At 30.0% G+C, this 19,143-nt stretch overlaps 4 protein-coding genes across 7 annotated transcripts; 2 read left to right on the top strand and 2 right to left on the bottom strand.

Annotated features, from left to right (window-relative positions):
• Positions 1 to 1,520: 1,520 nt before the first annotated feature.
• Jagn (jagunal) lies at positions 1,521 to 3,453 on the bottom strand. The gene is made up of 4 exons (XM_083091418.1): positions 3,123 to 3,453; positions 2,535 to 2,676; positions 2,102 to 2,314; positions 1,521 to 1,895 (listed from the first exon to the last, which is right to left on the bottom strand). The coding sequence occupies exons 1-4, from the start codon at positions 3,212 to 3,214 to the stop codon at positions 1,767 to 1,769; spliced, it is 576 nt and encodes a 191-aa protein (XP_082947544.1). The 5' UTR covers positions 3,215 to 3,453; the 3' UTR covers positions 1,521 to 1,766.
• A 1,222-nt stretch (positions 3,454 to 4,675) lies between these two features.
• On the top strand, positions 4,676 to 11,725 carry Cul1 (cullin 1). Its single transcript, XM_083092284.1, has 13 exons — positions 4,676 to 5,065; positions 5,692 to 5,909; positions 6,025 to 6,187; positions 6,271 to 6,489; positions 6,566 to 6,820; positions 6,910 to 7,203; positions 7,300 to 7,563; positions 7,668 to 7,847; positions 8,066 to 8,215; positions 8,290 to 8,529; positions 8,722 to 8,825; positions 8,907 to 9,126; positions 9,337 to 11,725. Exons 2-13 carry the CDS (start codon positions 5,749 to 5,751, stop codon positions 9,415 to 9,417), a joined length of 2,331 nt encoding a protein of 776 aa, XP_082948410.1. The 5' UTR covers positions 4,676 to 5,065; positions 5,692 to 5,748; the 3' UTR covers positions 9,418 to 11,725.
• On the bottom strand, positions 10,720 to 14,763 carry LOC145967426 (testis-expressed protein 9). 3 transcript variants are annotated; one of them, XM_083092289.1, is made up of 6 exons: positions 13,966 to 14,763; positions 13,249 to 13,827; positions 12,926 to 13,099; positions 12,717 to 12,851; positions 12,500 to 12,634; positions 10,720 to 12,421 (listed from the first exon to the last, which is right to left on the bottom strand). In XM_083092289.1, exons 2-6 carry the CDS (start codon positions 13,633 to 13,635, stop codon positions 12,338 to 12,340), a joined length of 915 nt encoding a protein of 304 aa, XP_082948415.1. In that variant the 5' UTR covers positions 13,636 to 13,827; positions 13,966 to 14,763; the 3' UTR covers positions 10,720 to 12,337. The 3 variants fall into 3 exon arrangements, with proteins under 3 accessions (XP_082948415.1, XP_082948416.1, XP_082948414.1); XM_083092290.1 differs by having other exon boundaries at positions 14,124 to 14,763; XM_083092288.1 differs by having other exon boundaries at positions 14,236 to 14,763.
• Positions 14,031 to 18,867, top strand: Sirt7 (sirtuin 7). Of its 2 annotated transcripts, XM_083092286.1 has the most exons (4): positions 14,031 to 14,530; positions 14,689 to 14,786; positions 15,116 to 15,331; positions 15,677 to 18,867. In XM_083092286.1, the coding sequence occupies exons 1-4, from the start codon at positions 14,432 to 14,434 to the stop codon at positions 16,842 to 16,844; spliced, it is 1,581 nt and encodes a 526-aa protein (XP_082948412.1). In that variant the 5' UTR covers positions 14,031 to 14,431; the 3' UTR covers positions 16,845 to 18,867. The 2 variants fall into 2 exon arrangements, with proteins under 2 accessions (XP_082948412.1, XP_082948413.1); XM_083092287.1 differs by lacking the exon at positions 14,031 to 14,530 and having other exon boundaries at positions 14,695 to 14,818.
• Positions 18,868 to 19,143: the final 276 nt, after the last annotated feature.

The raw sequence follows: 19,143 nt of genomic DNA, 5'->3' as shown, positions 1-19,143 counted from the left end.
TTAGACGGTTACTTTTACGTTATAAAAACGTCAGGTCGTGACGTCAAGAATAATCAGCGAATGACTAATTTGAAACGTCAAAATGACGTGTGCTTGCTACCTGGGTAATGATTTATGTGATTTATATTTATGATTTATTTTATTATTATATTTAATCATAGAGATGAAAACTGTAATCTACTTCATATTAAACTAGAGTCTTCTAATATAAGGTACAAATCATAGAATCATCGGCTTCGATTGCGGAACATCTAATATGATAACAATGTCTTTATTTGAAGTAGAAGAATGTAATTTCATTAATGGAATTGCAAATTCATAAAACTTATATTCAATTACTTCAATTATCAAAATTTGAATCAATTAATATAATTCAATGTAAAATTTTCATCTCAAGAACAATTCATTATTGCGGAATGCATTCTCGCATGTATCAACATCAATATTAAATGTATGAGCAGAATATATAATACATACAATTTTAGATCAATGTAAAAATATGCATCAAACTAAAACAGTCTTTAGTCAACGTTAATAATATAATTCATGGACTTAAAGTAAATTATATGACATCTCAACCAATTATTTTCGTTAAATCATTAAAAATAAATGAACAATGTTGAAGAACATAATACTCAGATTCATGGGCGTCATTGACATCTGAATAGATGTCAATGATGGGCGTAGCCAGACCTATGTTTTGGGGGAGGGACTAAAAAATATTTCTATATTTTTGTATATATAGACTATTATTTATTTTTTTATTAAATTGTTTATTTTATGTATCTTTTATTTTTGAAAATTACAAATTTTTTTAATATTTTAAAAATCAAATATACTCCATAAACAGTTTGTACGTTAACTTTAAAAAGTATAATTTTAGGTTTTTTTTCTTAATGCGATTAAGTGAGGACATGAACTTCTATTATAAAAAAACACCTGAAGTTAAATAAACTAATAGATGTTCGAAAGATTATAAAATAGCAAAGTGAATATTTATAAGTTAAATTTAAAATTTTAAAAATACAATTATTAAAAATCTAATTCTTTAATAAAGCAAACAGATTAAAAAATAAGCATAGTAAAAAAAATAGCTGGCATCGCTTAAAAAACGACGTAATTAACGTTTGAATATTGACTTAATGTCTTTTTTAATCATGAATAATTTGTAATCTAAAATAAATATGATACCTGTGATGTGTTATTTATAAATAGATATACATTTGTTTATAGAAATATATGTTTATAGATAAATATCTTTTATGAGAAAAATGTTTTAAACTATTTGTAGTGATATTGTATTTTTATATGAAAAATTTATTTCGTTTTTGATATATTTGCTACTTTAGATTGTGAGTAATGATGGTAGATATTGATAGATATTAAACACTAATATAAATTATTGTCTTATATTACACTTCTTTATATGGCAGAAATGATCTACCCTGTCATAATATTGATAATGTATTATTTAGTTCAATAGAGAAATATATATATTTTAAATAATAAAAATTCATAAATATCATCTTTTGATAAAGTATAAACCTAATTTATATATATTTTTGCTTATATACATAAGTACATATTTTGTCTTTTATATACATGTATCATATATTTTTTACATATTTTGGATGCTATTTTTTTATAACAATTATATATTTTTGTTTTTAAAATAAACCATATATGAATGCTCACATTCTGAAATATATCTGTAATTATACAAATTTATCAAATTTAATAAGGGTTTAGTTGTCTATTGTTTGAGTTTAGTCCATTTTTTTAGCACTCCGTGTTTTCCAGGCAACCAACAAATTCCAAGAAAAATATAAAGAGAAACAATGAACTTGTGAGGCTAAAAGGATAAATGCATACCAAAGTACGCCATATGGTAAACTCTGAAAAATAAATTATGATATTAGTATAATACTTTTGCTTAAAATATAAAACAAAAATTGTTTTTTCTTAATGAAAAAAATAAATGGAAATCTTGCAAATACCAAATTAAATTAAATTAAAAACCAAATTAAATTTTTTATGGGTAATTTTATTTAATAAAAAATTTAATCAAGTAAAGTTGATGACTTTACAGATATAATCATACCTGCCACAAATAAATATCTTCGGATCCTAAAGTTAAGTATGTCCAGACATCCTTAAAGTAATACACGATGGCATATATCAATGGACCGTAACCTAGTAAAACGATACCTATCATATATCTCTGCAATGTTTTAACCTTGTTTTTTTTAATTGCTGACAGAGCCAGAAAAGATAATAATAAACTAGTGCACCATATGTATTCCCACCATAATGGCTAAAATAGAAAAAAGAATAAATCAATTAAATGACATTTCTATCATGAATAAAAAAAATATATGTATCGTATTTTCAATATATGTAAAATTGAATCACAAAGAGATACTTATTTTATTTTCTTAAATTTATTTATTTAAAATAAATGCTTATAATAAAATAAAGTATAATTAATCTAAATTCAATATTTATAATATTGGTCAAGATATTTTTTATTATACCTGTGGTATTTGTAGTTCTTCTACTTCTAAGATGAATATGTCTAGGTAATCTAATATATCAGCAGAAAGTTTGGCAAGCATGACAAAAAATAATAAATAGTGAAAAAATATACAATACTTCAGTCTTGATTTATTTGTTGCACTGAAAACAAAAATAATATTTAATAAAAAATAGAAATAGGAATTTTTATACACATTCATCTTATATACTATATGTGTATGCCATATGTGTATGTCATATTGTACATTAATTTGTAAGATACATATGCATATTTAGATATATGTAGTTTTTTATGAATTATATTAATTAGTATATTAGTATAAATAATGCGTAATCTGCTTCAAAGCTTTATTTATTTAATATATAATATTTAAATAGTACTTTATATTGAAATGTGTATATGCTGCGTGTGTGTGTGTGTGTGTGTGTGTGTGTGTGTGTATGTGTGTGTGTGTGTGAAATAAAAATAAAAATTAGAAAATATAATTAATATATTTAATTTATATTACTGGATCAGCAATGATTCATAAAGTTCACAAAGAAAAAAAAAATTTTTAAAAACCATATTTTTTTAAAGATTTTCTCACCTAATTTGGTAGTGTGTTGCAATTTTTTGCCTATGATTATAGTCGCTTCCATCCGTCCCTAGGGCCTGGGAAAGAGTCATTTTCGAAGCCATAATTAGGAAAATTATTTTTTTCGCGCGGAAATCTTCTCCAAATATGATTTAAATCTTGTTCAATCTGACAACTGAAGTCCGAGGCAATTTATACCACTGTTCATCAGCGAGTATTTAACTATTTTTAAACATTCCGCAAGCAAGAAAATGACCTGTGTCTCAGAATATCAAGTAATACCTAGTGTGAATGTATCTCACCCAGTGATTCCATACTAAAGGCTGTGTTCCGATTCTCCACCTGGTGGATAATAGTCGGATGAGTGAGCGATGGGCGGAGCCTAACAAAAAGAGTCCAAGGTCCGAATTCATAGTCGTTTCTCAAATCTTAAGACTAGAGAATTTCTTAAATCTATCCTAATACGACCATTTCATTGGTTGAGCTATCCTATTCAACCAATGAAATGGTCGCATTAGGATAGATTTAAGAAATTCTCTAGTCTTAAGATTTGAGAAACGACTATGAATTCGGACCCAAGAGAATGGCCGCATTCAGCGAACTCAACCGCTAAGTAGCAATCGAATATGATTGGTCTCTACTTTCAGGTCCGACCAATCAGCGTCGAGTTACATCGGAAAATCTAGTAATGTTGCCCAACTGTTGAGTCCGCTGAATGTGGCCAATTATGGAATTAGAATGCACTCGCCATAATTTTCCGGCGGGAAAATTGAAAACTAAACACCAAATTGTCGCAAACATATATGAGCACCGGCGAGTTGTTGCATTTATTGCGATTGCTTTCAGTAACGATTTCCTTCGTTATCCATTCGTTATTTTTTGATAATAACAATTCGAATTATTTTTATGTTTTTACGGATATTTTATGATAGATAAAACTGGCTACAAACTTCAATAACATAAGAAATAATTACAGAAAATTAAAAAATTTCTAATCATTTGTGTTGTATAAGTATATATTATGAAGACTAGAAACCAGGAGACCGAACTAGGCTTGATATAGGCTGCGATCGGGAAGACACTCTGGATGCTTTGAAGCGGTTGATTGACCAATCAGAATAAAAGGAGTAGATTTCTTTAACCTGATTGGTCAATCAAACGCTTCAAATCGTTTCCTCGACTATAGCCAGAACAATGTTCCGATTAGGTGCGCGCGCATGTGCAGCTTTGCACATGCGCGACTGTGAAATTACATTGTAATCTCTTAACATAAATATATTTACATAAGAGACATATTTACATATTTCGGTATATCCCTCAATTTTCGAATATCCACATAAATAACAATTTATCATATTTATGGTAAATAACAATTTACCATAAATAATAATTTTACTATTTTTCTACCAATTCACTCATTACAAATCATAAAATTGTTTTATCAACGAAATTGAGGTTGTGTTATCAGAATCAGAAACCCACCAGATTGTCACTAAAATTGGTCACTAGAATTGATTCAGTTTTATGACGTAAATCCGTTGTCTCCCCACTGAATGTTCGCTTTATGCTCCTTCCTGGCACATGCTCTTTCCTAGCAAGGCTGCCTAGCACATGCTCCTTCCTTCTTTATTCAATGGTCGCGAGGATCGAGTCGCGTATCACGGTTGGCGACACTGCGACCTAACCTATCGGAAACGAAGTAGCGGATGCGCGGGGTAAGTTTTTGGGTACGTTGGTTTCGGTTACTCGCGCGATTTCTCGCTGTGCTCATCGTTGCACGGGGGACGCGGAGGTAACGGGCGGAAGGTTCTGACTTGTGAGTTTCTTACGGGGAAGCAAACATCAACATTGTACGCCCGATATTCGCGGGACGGAGCTAACTCAGCACCGCATTTTCGCACAGGAGAATCGTCCTTCGACAACGTTGTTGCCTGTTATGTGGTGAACGTCGATAGGTAAGTTGGGCGCTTTTGTTCGCTCGCGACCGATGATGCTCCTTCTTCCGGTGCTTTCGCTCGTTGCGCGAAAAAAAAATATAATATTCAAAAAGAGAAAGAGAGAGAGACGGAGCGAAGAACACGAGTTCGTTTGTGCTCCGACATTTCTCTTACTCCCTCGCTCTGTCTCTCTCCATCTCTATCTCTCTGTTTCTCCCGACGAACGAGTCGCGTATTGCACGATGTAACGGAATCCCCGACTTCGACTAACCTTTCCCTTTCATATATTTCTTGCTTCTCGTGAGTACAAATTTTGGAGTCAATTCAGTAAAATGTGACTTGAAATACACATTTGTTCAGTTATCCAGTTTTCTATTGTTAAGATATCAAGTTACACAATGTTCTGAACAACTACTGTAAATAATACAAGCTGTTATATATAAATTCAATCAATTGTGTTATATTTTAAATATTTAATATAGAGATATTGTATTAAATTTCTTTTATCTTTCTTTATTTTATTATTATATAAATTGCACTTTGCATTGCTATAGATATGTATATGCTATGAGTGTCTGGATTTTATTGTAGTGCAGAATTAATATTATATTTATACAGAATTAATATTATATTTATCTCCGCAGAAATTGTAGTCGTACCTAGTAACAGTGACGCTCACTCGACAAGCATATAGGAACAGAATGTCAGGGCATAGAGGTGGAGGGGCTGGAAGCCATCAAGGTGGCCCTCCAGGCCTCAAGCAAATTGATTTAGATCAAATTTGGGGAGACTTACGCGAAGGCATAGAACAAGTTTATAACAGACAATGTATGTTGAAACCTAGATACATCGAGTTGTACACGTATCCTTTGTATTAGAGAAGATGTTTCTTCCTATTCTTATGTTTCTGCTTTTTCCGTTTTAAATTTTGATCTTCAAATATGATATTTTCCTGCTATGTTACAAAATCTCTGCAGACATGTATATAATTATTGCACAAGCGTTCATCAACAACTAACTAGGACATCGAGCAAGAGTAAAAAGGGACAAATTCAACAAGGAGGTGCACAATTAGTGGGATTGGAATTATACAAACGTCTACGTGAATTTCTTAGGAATTATCTTATTAGCTTACTCAAAGTAAATACATATAATATACTTTTAGTTAAAAAAGAATTTCGAGTAAAAATATTTTATTACAAGACATAATTTCTCACATACAGCATGGTGTTGATTTAATGGACGAAGATGTACTGCAATTCTACACAAGACAATGGGAGGAATATCAATTCAGCAGTAAAGTGTTAAATGGTGTATGTGCATATCTCAATCGTCATTGGGTACGCAGAGAGTGCGAGGAGGGTCGCAAAGGAATTTATGAAATTTATCAATTGGCCTTGGTAACCTGGCGAGATAACTTGTTTAGGCATTTACATAAACAAGTAAATAATCTTTCTGCCAATATCAATACATATTTCATTCTAGCTTATCGAGTATAATCTGTGTGATCTTTCTCAGGTTACTAATGCAGTGCTTAAATTAATCGAACGAGAACGTAATGGTGAAACGATAAACACTCGATTAGTCAGTGGGGTCATCAATTGTTACGTGGAATTGGGTTTAAATGAAGATGATCCAGGTTCTAAAGGACAAAATTTAACAGTATATAAAGATTCCTTTGAAAATATCTTTCTCGAAGATACCGAACGATTTTATAATCGTGAAAGTTCCGAATTTCTTAGACAAAACCCTGTAACAGAATATATGAAAAAAGTAAGTTTGAAAAGAAAATATATTGTAAGAAAATATACAAGGACGTATTTTATATGTTTACATGTAAATATTTTACTCTGTGTATATAGGCAGAACAGAGATTATTGGAAGAACAGAAGCGAGTGCGCGTTTATCTGCATCAGACGACTCACGAGCGATTGGCCAAAACATGCGAAAGAGTACTTATCGAGAAACACCTGGACATATTTCATTCCGAATTCCAGAATCTGCTGGATGCTGATAAGAATACAGATTTGGGTAGAATGTATCAGCTAGTAGCGAGAATACCGAATGGCCTCGGAGAATTGAGAAATCTCTTGGAAAGCCACATAGCTAATCAGGGACTTGCAGCTATAGATAAATGCGGCGACTCTGCGGCTAATGTACATGTCATTTTAATATAATTGCGTTATGTATGCAAATGTGTAATGATTACATTGTCGAGGAATCGAATATCGACAATTCATTTTTGTTTTCAGGATCCGAAAATTTACGTCAACACAATCTTAGAGGTACACAAAAAGTATAACGCCTTAGTGCTGGTTGCATTTAACAATGATAGCGGCTTTGTCGCGGCCTTGGATAAAGCTTGCGGACGATTTATCAATAGCAATTCTGTTACAAGAGCAGCCAATAGCAGCAGTAAGTCACCCGAATTATTAGCTAAATACTGCGATTTGCTGCTAAAAAAGAGCAGTAAAAATCCGGAAGAAGCAGAACTTGAAGATACTCTTAATCAAGTTGTAAGTATTCAAGTAATAAAGTTATATTTTTCTTTTTCATTAATTTTTTATCTAAATGATTTTTTGTGAAGAAATGATCCTAATTGTAATCTCCTTCTTTCTAGATGGTAGTATTTAAATACATTGAAGATAAAGATGTATTCCAGAAGTTTTATAGTAAGATGCTAGCAAAACGATTAGTGCAACACATGTCTGCTAGTGACGATGCAGAGGCTTCTATGATCTCTAAACTGAAACAAGCTTGTGGATTTGAATATACTTCAAAGTTACAACGTATGTTCCAGGTAGGATAATATATTTTATTGAATTATATATAGAGAAAAATTGCATTTTGATTTATTTAATTTATTATATATAGAGAAAAATTGCATTTTGATTTATTCAATTTATTTATCAATAGATCTATTGGGTAATTCATTTTATTATTAAAGCTTATTTCACTTTATTATTAAATAATAATAAATAAACATATAACAATACAACTGTAACAATCTGTTCACAGGATATTGGTGTGTCAAAAGATTTAAATGAACAATTTAGGAGACACTTGACAAATTCTGCTGAACCTTTGGACATAGATTTTAGCATACAAGTTTTATCGTCTGGTTCATGGCCATTCCAACAGTCTTTTACATTTTCTTTGCCAACAGAGGTAAAACTATAAATATCATATAAATATTTCTTTTAAATATTAAACATTTATTTATTTGAGAATTTAATTTGCAGCTAGAGAGATCTGTGCATAGGTTCACTACTTTCTATAGTTCACAACATAGTGGCAGAAAATTAAATTGGTTGTATAATATGTCTAAAGGAGAGTTACATACAAATTGTTTCAAAAATAGGTATACATTGCAAGCATCAACTTTTCAAATGGCAGTTTTGTTAGCATATAATGGATCTACATCATGGACAATACAACAATTGCAATATGCAACTCAAATAAAAATGGATTTTTTACTACAGGTAATATAGCATAATACTCTAAGGTCCATATTCTGAATCCTCTTTTATTGATAAAAGTGGCTTATAAGCCTTCTGATTGGCTGTAAGCCACTTTTAGAGGCACTTTTATCGATAAAAGAGGATTCAGAATATGGACCTAAAGATAATATAATAGCACAGAAATACAAGAATATTAAAACTTGCTTTATACAGGTTGTTCAAATACTTTTGAAAGCTAAGCTTTTAACTGCAGCTAGCGATGATGTAGCTGAACTGACTCCATTGTCGACGGTAGAACTTTTTACAGGATACAAAAAGTATATGTCGTTTATATATGTCGTCTATTATCCGCATTTATATAATTGATTTAAAACTATTTATTTTACTTATTTTAACAGCAAAAAACTAAGGGTAAATATTAATATACCTATGAAGACAGAATTGAAGGTTGAACAAGAGACTACACACAAGCACATAGAAGAAGATAGGAAACTTCTAATTCAGGCAGCAATTGTTAGAATTATGAAAATGCGAAAAGTATTGAAGCATCAACAGTTGGTGGCAGAAGTATTGAACCAATTAAGTTCTAGATTCAAGCCGAGAGTACATGTCATTAAGGTGAGATATTCATCTATCTTTAAAAAATTCTTTATATCTAATATTATATTACTTGCATAATGAAACGTTATATGTGCAATATTTATTCTTAATATTTTTTCTTGATTCAAATGAATGTGTAACAATTGTTGTAATATTATATAACAAGTATAATATTGTAGGACAATGTTTTATTAGAAATGGATTTTGGATTCTCTTTCTCTTTTCCAGAAATGTATAGATATTTTAATTGAAAAAGAATATTTGGAACGCACAGAGGGTCAAAAGGACACTTATAGCTATCTGGCATGATCAGTCGATTTAGGACAACGATACAGCAGCAGCCATATACATAAAACGAAAATAAACTTACATTATCATTGCTATATACGTATCAGGATATTTATTTAAGTTTCAAATGTAATTATTCATATTTTTATTCTGTACATGGATGCCTTTGTACCGTATTGTCCTTCTCTGGTCGCATTTAGGAAAGACTCTGGCTTTTTATATATCTTTCAAGAGATGTATACATGCAATGTCATCTAAAAAAAGAGACATTGATAAAATTATTTCATAATTATCATGATCAATGTGCTGGGTGTGTTACTGTCTGTGCTATTTTCTATATAAAATAGAGCATACTGCTTGGCCATAGTATCACAGAACACATAATGAAATTTTAAGTAATCTACAGAATATTATAGCAAATAAATGATAAAAATATGCATTTTTATCTCATTGCTAATAAATCATTAATATTTCTCGGTTTTGCAATTGTGAAAATATTAAAGAATAATCTATTTTCCATAAAATAAGAAGTACTACGAGAATGGAGAAAATAAAAAAGGCATGTTATTACATCTATAAAAAGATCATTGTAAATTATATTATTGGTTTTTATATATGTATGTGTCTGTGTGTATGTGTGTGTGTATGTATGTTGTATATATATATGTATGTATTTATGTATATATATATATATATATATATATATATATATATATATGTACACACATATATATATATAGTATCATATATACATCCATATATAATATACACACACACACACACACACAAAGAAATGCAATAAATATAATCAAACAGATTGTAAAACATTTTCTCGAGCACATAGATAGTAATGCATTTTAGCAAAAAAAAGCCCAACTTTTATGATAGGTATATTTAAGACCAGAAAATTTTATATTAACATGGATACAAAATTCCATCATTGCAATGATAGCAATTTAATTGCTTTTGCATATAGTGTAATTTCGCCAATTCTGTCCTAGATAAAATTACAAAGATAAGATCTATAACACATGATTTCGTATTGAAAATTGAATGCTAACATTAATTCGTATAATTAGCGACTGAGATCAAAATTGATATCTACAAAATTACATTTAAGAATGCAAAATATGTCTAGAGGTAGTGAATCACCTCAATTATCCTTAGGCTGAAACAGGGTTTGAGGATCAATATGTTGATTCTTAACTTATTAATGATCAATTTCGAGTAAACTTGTTTAAATTTTTGTAAAATTTTTATTACTGTAGTAGAGAAAAATATTTGGTATTTACAGTGCAATATGGAAACAGTACGAATCTGTGGATAAATAAACTGATCGAAAAAAAAAAATAGCTACAAGATAATACATGAATTTGAACTTCAATACTCTCAACAGGAAGAATTACAGATTCTGTATAAATGTTTGAAAGTTATAATCGTTTCAAGATTGATTTTGAAACTCGATATACATATAAATGAACGAGAGAGGAAAAGAGAAAAACGTTTAGAACATTTTAAATATTTGCATAAATGTATCACGATCCCTACATATTCGGATATTAGTCGGACATTTTCCTTGTGACATATTGTCAATGAAAAAAAAAAAAGGCTGAAGAACAAGGGAGAAAAATTGAGAATTATTGTAATTAAACCATATTATAATACTTGCCTGCAGGGCAACAACTACATACATATTTAGATACAGCAAGCATTATAACTTAATGTATTTTATTAAATAAAGTGTACTGCGAATTTTTTCAAATTACGAAAAACAAATGTAATATTCAAGTTAAGTTGTGCAAAAATGGATATTGACTTATACTATATATAGTTCTTATCCATATACTTGTGATATTCGCTATTATTTAATATCTCTATATAAACGAGCAATTGTTTATGACGAATTGTTTGCGAAAATAATTTTGATCGCGCTTTTGTAAGTTTTAGACATGTACTACAACGGTATACATCATCTTAGGCTAAGAATTAGGATCCATTGCAGAAGGAATGCTCTTGTATTATTCAGCGAAGTAACATTAATAATTTTGAGAAGAGGAGAGACGCATATTTTTAAATTCAGTGTATAGCTCGTCGCGTGACACTTTTCAATATGTCACGATATTGTAAAAGCAAATAATGAATATTTATACTCGCGTCAAAATGCGCGGCGAAAATCTGATGCTTTGAATTTTTGTACACTAAGAGTTTGTTATTGTCAGTTATTATTCCTTGCACGCATGCGTGCACATACATACACACACAAATACACACAAGTTATGTAAATAAACTGACATAAATAAACTGTGAACGAGGCATTTGAAATTGTCAAGGAGAAAAATTATTTACATTCGATATGTAATTATGAAAATCAAATTTTTTTGAAGAAAATTTTGTGCCCTGTGCACACAAATAAATTTCAACGAAAACTTAATTCTCGTTGAACTTACGCACTACCATCCGCGTTTAGCTCTGATGGCCTGTTTAAATTTAAGTTCAAATTTTTTTGTACTATTTCTCTTTATACTTTTTTTCTGTTGCAATTTTTGTGTAAAACATAATTATCAAAAATATTTACGAAAAATTTGATTTCCATAGGCGAGTGTCAACGTAAATGTTATTGACTAAAAACCCGCAGTTTTTATACTTTTTCAAATTTTCTTTTTTTAAATATACTTTTGTTATTTTGTATAATATTAAATTGTGATTGCAAAATGAAACAAAAATATTCATAAAATTATGAGTACTAACTTATAAATCATAAATATCATATTTGTTGAAAAAATACGAAATATTTTGATTTTAATAATATTTAATCTTGATATGTGACAAAAAACACACAAGCACTCTGTTAAAAGATGCACATTATAAGATATTAATGACATTTGTCTCATCTTTCTCTTATAGAATCAAATAGTAATAGTCTTTCAATAAATATTTTATATCAGAGCTGCTGAGGTTTCCACTCCAATAATTTTGTAAAGTCTTCTTCTGTTAAACGAATTTGCCCATTTGACATTAGATACATCTGTAAAATTATAAGATTATAAAGTTGCATTACAGTGCCATGCAAATAGAAGAAATTAATGAATTTTAATATACATACATTTTGTTTCTTCAAATTATCTATAAGTAGCATTTGCTTCTTAAATGCTTGCACTAATTCATTTCGCTGTTTTTCCAAGCTTTTCATGGCTATTCTCTTGTCTTCTTGTAATTTCCTAATTGAATTCCTTAATTCCTATAAAGTAGATGACATATATATAACAAGATTGTGTACATATTTATATTTATTTATATTAAATACACTTTATTAAGTGTACCTTTTCTTCTATTTGCCTACATTTTAATGCATTCCTAAGTTTTTCATTACTTTCTAGAGATCTATTTAATCTCACATCATAATTAGTCGATTGCTGATTTAATGCATTTATTTCCTTCTTAAGACCTTCCAACTCCTAAAAGAAGATACTTTTAGCATAAGAAATTAATAATAATGCCAATACATATTACAACAAAGATATATAAATACCTTTTTTAAGGAAGTATTTTCACTGTTCAAAGCTTGACAGTTTGATATTGCATCAGAGTTTTTGTTTTCTAGCTTTGTGATTGTATCATTTAATGTTCCTATTTGATTATGCAATTTAATTTGAATATCATCAAATTTCTTATTTCCCACTTCTAATTCTTTACAATAATCACACTACAAACACAATTATAAATTTAAAATTTACTTTTTACAAATTTTAGAATATTGTATAAAAAAAAATTGTGTATTTTTTAATTTTTCTATGGGCTCTTTACAAACATTATACAATAAAATTGTATAATCTTGATACAGCAAAGAATTACCTTTTTGTTATACTCAAGTTGCATTGCCTGTAGCTCTTTATACAACATATCTATCTTGCCTTTAAGCAATGTAACAATAGCATTATTTCCTACACTATTATCCTTTTTTAATGAAACTTCGACATTATTGCCATTTTTTGGTGGAATTTCAACAATTCCATCTAATGTTCTTGATTGTTTATCTGTCTTTAATGCTTTCTCTTCCGAATGTATCGTTTTTACATCTTTCGTTATAAAATTTAAGTACGATTGATTCGCATTGCTAAACAAATTATCGCGAGCATGAATGACAGAATCAACCTCCTTTATCATATTATTTGTCTTCTGTTGAAGCTCGCGATTCAATCTATGAAACTCTTTTTCCTTAGCTAATAAATCATCGGACATTTTTAAACAATATTTATGTACATAATACAAATTAAAGAAGGTAACTACGACAATCTCAGGTAGAGGCCAATCAAGGCCAATCAGGAGCGGTTTCCTCTCTCTTGATCGGCCAATCAAACACTTTGAAGTATTTGCAACGCCAAGAATGGAATCATTGAAGAAATTGTCGAAAAACTTTTAATGCAATTTTTCCTGCAAATTATAAACAGAAATTAATATGAGAGGATCACTATTATTGATATATCAAATTAGAAATCAATATAAAAAAATCGCGAATCCGAAGTTTTATTTTTCACGAATTTCTTTTTTTTTGTAAAATATCTCAATTACTTTTTTTATGCAGGTACATTTTTCTGAATGAAAAATACGTAGGAAAAACTCGTTACAATGGCGAATAAAAAAAAATCAAGAGTAGTCCCCTGATCACGTGATCATATTAGAGTGAATAAGCGAATGACGGATACACCGCGATACAATTTGACACTTACAAATTAGAGACTGTGCATGTGACTCTTCTAGGACAGGAGTGGGAACGGAGGGGAGATCTTAGAATTCGATTGCAATTGAAAAAGCCTTGGAAGAGTCTTGTTGATCGATTACCTGTCATCTGTCATATATCTCGCTACGCGTTATACCAAGACAAAACGGAATCCTTTATCGACATTGCAAGATACCTCTCGCGAGAGACGCCGACTGACGTCGACGCTCATTCGCAGATTGTGCAGTGAATTGATCGAGACGCGGTTATATCAAGTATGATAATGGTACGGCACTGTGTATGTCGTTTTGATTAAAGATGGAGGAAACGGGTAACGAGAAATTCCTATCGCGAAGACGTTCCGCCGCTTTGAAGGCCTTTAAAGTCAAGGATGAGAGAGTAGCCACCTTAAAGAAGGTACGCGCGAGTCAATATCATTGTTTAATCCCGTTCGCAGGCTCATCTTTTACGTATCGTCCGAATTCTGACTCATCGTCCGGCACCCACAATATCTCTTTTTAAGCGGAGATATATCGTAAACAAATCTCGCTCAAGCGTGACACTTTTTTTTTCAGGTGGCAGCGATTTTACAAAAATCGGAAATAGATAGAACGGCGGAAGAAACTGGGATATTAGCCTCCTGCAGCGATGTAGTGAAAGAGGTTAATTTACGGTAATAATCTCTTTTTTTCTTTTTGTAAAAATGTAAGTAATGTTTTTTTTTAGAATTATTTTTGCAGACGCTTTCATTTATAATTAATTTTACCTTGAAAGGAAGCTACTTGTGTAAGATTTCTAGAGAGTTTACCTCTTTAGAAATCTCAATGTTTTTACAGTATTTAATCTTAAGAATTTTTATGCTATGAATATAAATTATATTTTTTGTATATAATAAAATATTTAAAAATATAATATCTATATATAAAAAAAAAACATAGTAATGTAATATTTGAATTTTTTAAAAAGCATTGGAAGTTTATAACATGTACATATTATTTGTAGACAAGAAAAACGACATAAAATAAAGGCAAGATTAGAAGAAGTTGAAGATGCCACTGAGATTTTGGATGAAAAATGTATGCGCTTGGCAGCAGCAATCAGCAGAGCGACGTCCCTCACAGTATACACTGGTGCTGGTATTAGTACAGCAGCATCTATTCCCGATTATAGAGGAACTAATGGTGTTTGGACTCGTATGCAACAAGGGAAAGACATTGGGTAGGGATCTTAATTAAAACTTAACATAACATATCAGTTATTTCTTGACATTTTCTTTCTTAATTAGAAAGTTGTTACGCAATAAAACTTGCAAAAGGTTTCACAAATATACTTATTTTTATAATTATGATTATTTTATTCCTATTCATATTTATATCAACTATCTATTTTTATTATTTGCATAGATATTTTTTTGATATTGTGAATTATCAGTGATAAAAATAATATAACAATTTAAATCACAATATAATAATTTTAATATCATTATAATATACTAATTTAAAAGAAATTTTACATTTACTATCTATATATTTATTATTGTTATTTATTACACTCTTTTAACAGAAATCATGATCTGAGTCAAGCTGAGCCAACATTAACACATATGGCACTTTATGCATTGTACAAAGCGCGCGTTCTCAAATATGTAGTTTCTCAAAACTGCGATGGATTACACTTACGCAGTGGTATCCCGCGCAACCTTCTGTCCGAAGTTCATGGTAACATGTACGTAGAAGTTTGTAGGGCATGTAAACCATTTAAAGAATATTGGAGGCTCTTTGACGTCACTGAAAAGACTGCTCGATATCAGCATGGTACAGGAAGATTATGCCACAGATGTAATTCACTGTTGCAAGATTCCATTGTTCATTTTGGTGAAAGAGGTAATTTGCCTTGGCCAATCAATTGGAGCGGAGCATCTAGAGCCGCAAAGCAAGCAGATGTTATACTATGTTTAGGTTCTAGTCTAAAAGTTCTCAAAAAATATCCGTGGTTATGGCAGATGGATAAACCCGTTCACAAAAGAGCTTCCCTCTACATTGTCAATTTGCAATGGACCCCGAAAGACGAAAATGCAGTTTTAAAGATAAATGGAAAATGCGACGAAGTGATGAAGAGAATAATGAGTCATCTTGGTTTAGAGATACCACAATATAATCGTACAAAGGATCCTATCTTCTTTCATGCTGTAAAGCTTCAAAACAGCGAACAACTCACTACGACTCAACCGTGTCTCGAGGAGCCGACAATTAAGAAGGAGCCTTTGAGTCAAAGTAGCGATGAGAATGTAAAGTGTACAATGCAGCAAACTGATGACAAAGAAGATGACTGTATATCGACAGTAACGGTAACTGACACATCAACTGCCTATCCAGCTCCTTTTTTCGCCGCGTTACCATTCTTATCCATGGGCTTGCCATTTCCTCCTATGTACATGTATCCTCAATTAACGCCGTTGTTTTATTATCCCTTCATCCAAGCACCGAATGCACCGATAGAAGCGCCGAAACCCAAGCCAGCTTGTTCGTTTTGTATGGAAAATGAGGGCTCTCTTACATGTTTGTATTATCAGCGTGACGGAGATTATCTTACACCGACGAAAACGGAGAACGAACAGAAGCAGGAAGAAGGTACTTTGGTGATTCGTGCGGACACTCCGAGCATAGCATCTCCAAAGAATCCAGGTTGGTTTGGTAAAGGATACCGTAAAGGTATGAGAAGGAAGCGGTAGCATCTGCTCTTTATAATACGCCCAACGCTTTTTTGGTCCTCGCTCTTTATCGAGATTATAATATAACCTTGTATTGTACGATATAATAACGTACATAAGTATTTAAAGTCGCCATATCGTAATGAAACTGCATATTTTGTAGGTTTATAGTAATTTGATTCCAGTATTCGAAGCTTTAACAAATAGACTGAAATTTTGGAAATGAATTCTAATAACACACAAAAAGAATCTATCATTTGTATCCATTTCAGAAAGATTACTTTTTCAAGATTTGTACTTCTCTCATATAAAAATAAGATGAGAAAATAAGCTGCATATTTGGATTGGAAATTATTTTAAGAAAATATTTTATTAATTATTAACAAAACATATTTTATCTTTGTTTTATTGTTTTATGAATATTTTTATCATCAATTATTCTATCGGACTGTATTTTGCATACTAATATTTTCAAAAGTGTTTCTCTTTCCATATTTGCAACAATATGCCGTCAATAGGCTGAGATAAACGTAGAAATAGTAAATAAATTTTATTTAGTACATTTATTTATAACTAAATTAAATAAAGTAAATTTTTAACAGTTCTCAAATTTTTCAGGTACTCGTTAGAAATCATAATGTTGGCAAGTTACTTTTTCGGTAACTTGTAAAACAATAATTCCGTATCTTTATATTTATTACTTCATCTAAAGCGTCCTTATTTGTATTAATCAAAACCAGGTTAATACTTGCCTCTATCGTACATTCAATCTATATATTGAGCTCGTATGCTGTAACACACGATAATTAAGGGTATGCAAATACTTTAATATTTATATATATATATATATATATATATCTTAGGGTATATTTTATTAGACTACAGGAATATATTGCGAGCATTATCATTGTTCAACATATTTTTATATAAAATAGTTAAAAACAATCATTTCCTTCATCACACATTTTAATAACTTTATATAATTTAAATTATTACTATTGCTCTTGTTATTTATCTAATATATTTCATAGATATATGTAGAAAAAGATAGACTTGACAAATCATTAAATATATATTAGTTATATGTGTGTATATACATATAAACATATACATACATACATATACACACGGATTGCATTTTTTTTTATTTCTCATTTACACAAATAAGATAACTGTCAACTATTAGTATAGTTTATATATGTCGCGAGTCTGTCTTTTTTTTATATCTATGATATATTTTTTTATTATTTAACGTGCTGTATTCGTGGCTACATATATTTGAATTGTTGATATTTTAGGACAAGCTCAACATACATATACATATACACATGATATTGTAAACATATGTATGTATGTGTATGTGAGTGAATGTATATGTATACATATTTATATTGATATATATTATTTCATTATCCCGATTATTATATAATTCCTGTTTATATAATTAATTTAATTAATCCTATGTATTGCCCAAATTATTTAAAAAAAACGTTATTTATAAAAAATAAATTAAGTAAAATAAATAATAAATCTATACTTCTCTCTCAAAAAACACGAAATTTAGAAACACGAATAGATTTTCCATATTATGACTTCTAATAGATAATAAACAAAGAACACTGTAAAAAAAAAAAAAAACGAAACACAAGATGAACAAAACTGAATGATAAAATTGATGCATTATTACTTAAAAGCTGAATTGGGCAATCGAGGATTGAACGTATCTACGTTTAATATGTCATGAGATTAACATCGGCAGTTCCCAAAGCAATATACTAATTATAAAATGTGTGTATATTAAGTGAGATCTAGTGCAATACAGTTATAATCCTTCCAGGTTACTGTATGTATGCTGATATTGTATACTTGAAAAAAAAAATGAAGCTTTTGCTAAAAATTATATAATACGATTAATGTATGTGTGTGATGTTTGTGATGTTTTTTTATAAGAAATTAAATTTTTATTCGAAATTTTGTATGCTTATGCAATATTGGTAAGATAAGAGATACGGCTAGTTTATAATAAATTTTAGAATTCAGTGTTCTTTAGTGTGTGAAAAAATGAATGACAAATCTATTAATTTATTCTCGATAATACAAAATAGCTTGCTTTATGACAGAAATTCACGCTATATGTAATTATCGTCTTTCGTTTTGTTTTTTTTTCTTTTTTTTTCCTTGCGTGCGAGGAAATGCGTCTTGATATTACTAGTTTATGGTAAACAAAATATTCATATAATCGTATACATTTTCTGTTAGAGATATTCTAAAATAAATATTAATTATCGTAGTGAAAAAATATTAATTATTCAACGCTGAG

Source organism: Camponotus vicinus, unplaced genomic scaffold, assembly GCF_025532165.1.
Source record: "Camponotus vicinus isolate PSW18456_S1 unplaced genomic scaffold, iyCamVici1.0 SCAF_2, whole genome shotgun sequence".
In the NCBI taxonomy this organism is placed as follows: Eukaryota; Metazoa; Arthropoda; class Insecta; order Hymenoptera; family Formicidae; genus Camponotus; species Camponotus vicinus.
Note: the sequence above shows the minus strand (reverse complement) of the source record. Positions and strands in the feature narration are given on the sequence as shown.

Excerpts from the sequence above, each read along its gene's own strand:
- Jagn (XM_083091418.1), bottom strand. The coding sequence starts at position 3,214 with ATGGCTTCGAAAATGACTCTTTCCCAGGCCCTAGGGACGGATGGAAGC. Across the intron at positions 2,677-3,122 it reads GCAACACACTACCAAATTAG|TGCAACAAATAAATCAAGAC; the intron begins GTGAGAAAATCT and ends TTTTGTTTTCAG. Across the intron at positions 2,315-2,534 it reads AAGAACTACAAATACCACAG|CCATTATGGTGGGAATACAT; the intron begins GTATAATAAAAA and ends TTTCTATTTTAG.
- Cul1 (XM_083092284.1), top strand. The coding sequence starts at position 5,749 with ATGTCAGGGCATAGAGGTGGAGGGGCTGGAAGCCATCAAGGTGGCCCT. Across the intron at positions 5,910-6,024 it reads AGATACATCGAGTTGTACAC|ACATGTATATAATTATTGCA; the intron begins GTATCCTTTGTA and ends AAATCTCTGCAG. Across the intron at positions 7,204-7,299 it reads GCGGCGACTCTGCGGCTAAT|GATCCGAAAATTTACGTCAA; the intron begins GTACATGTCATT and ends TTTTGTTTTCAG.
- LOC145967426 (XM_083092289.1), bottom strand. The coding sequence starts at position 13,635 with ATGTCCGATGATTTATTAGCTAAGGAAAAAGAGTTTCATAGATTGAAT. Across the intron at positions 12,635-12,716 it reads GTAGGCAAATAGAAGAAAAG|GAATTAAGGAATTCAATTAG; the intron begins GTACACTTAATA and ends TCTACTTTATAG. Across the intron at positions 12,422-12,499 it reads ATAATTTGAAGAAACAAAAT|ATGTATCTAATGTCAAATGG; the intron begins GTATGTATATTA and ends ATAATTTTACAG.
- Sirt7 (XM_083092286.1), top strand. The coding sequence starts at position 14,432 with ATGGAGGAAACGGGTAACGAGAAATTCCTATCGCGAAGACGTTCCGCC. Across the intron at positions 14,787-15,115 it reads GTGAAAGAGGTTAATTTACG|ACAAGAAAAACGACATAAAA; the intron begins GTAATAATCTCT and ends TATTATTTGTAG. Across the intron at positions 15,332-15,676 it reads CAACAAGGGAAAGACATTGG|AAATCATGATCTGAGTCAAG; the intron begins GTAGGGATCTTA and ends CTCTTTTAACAG.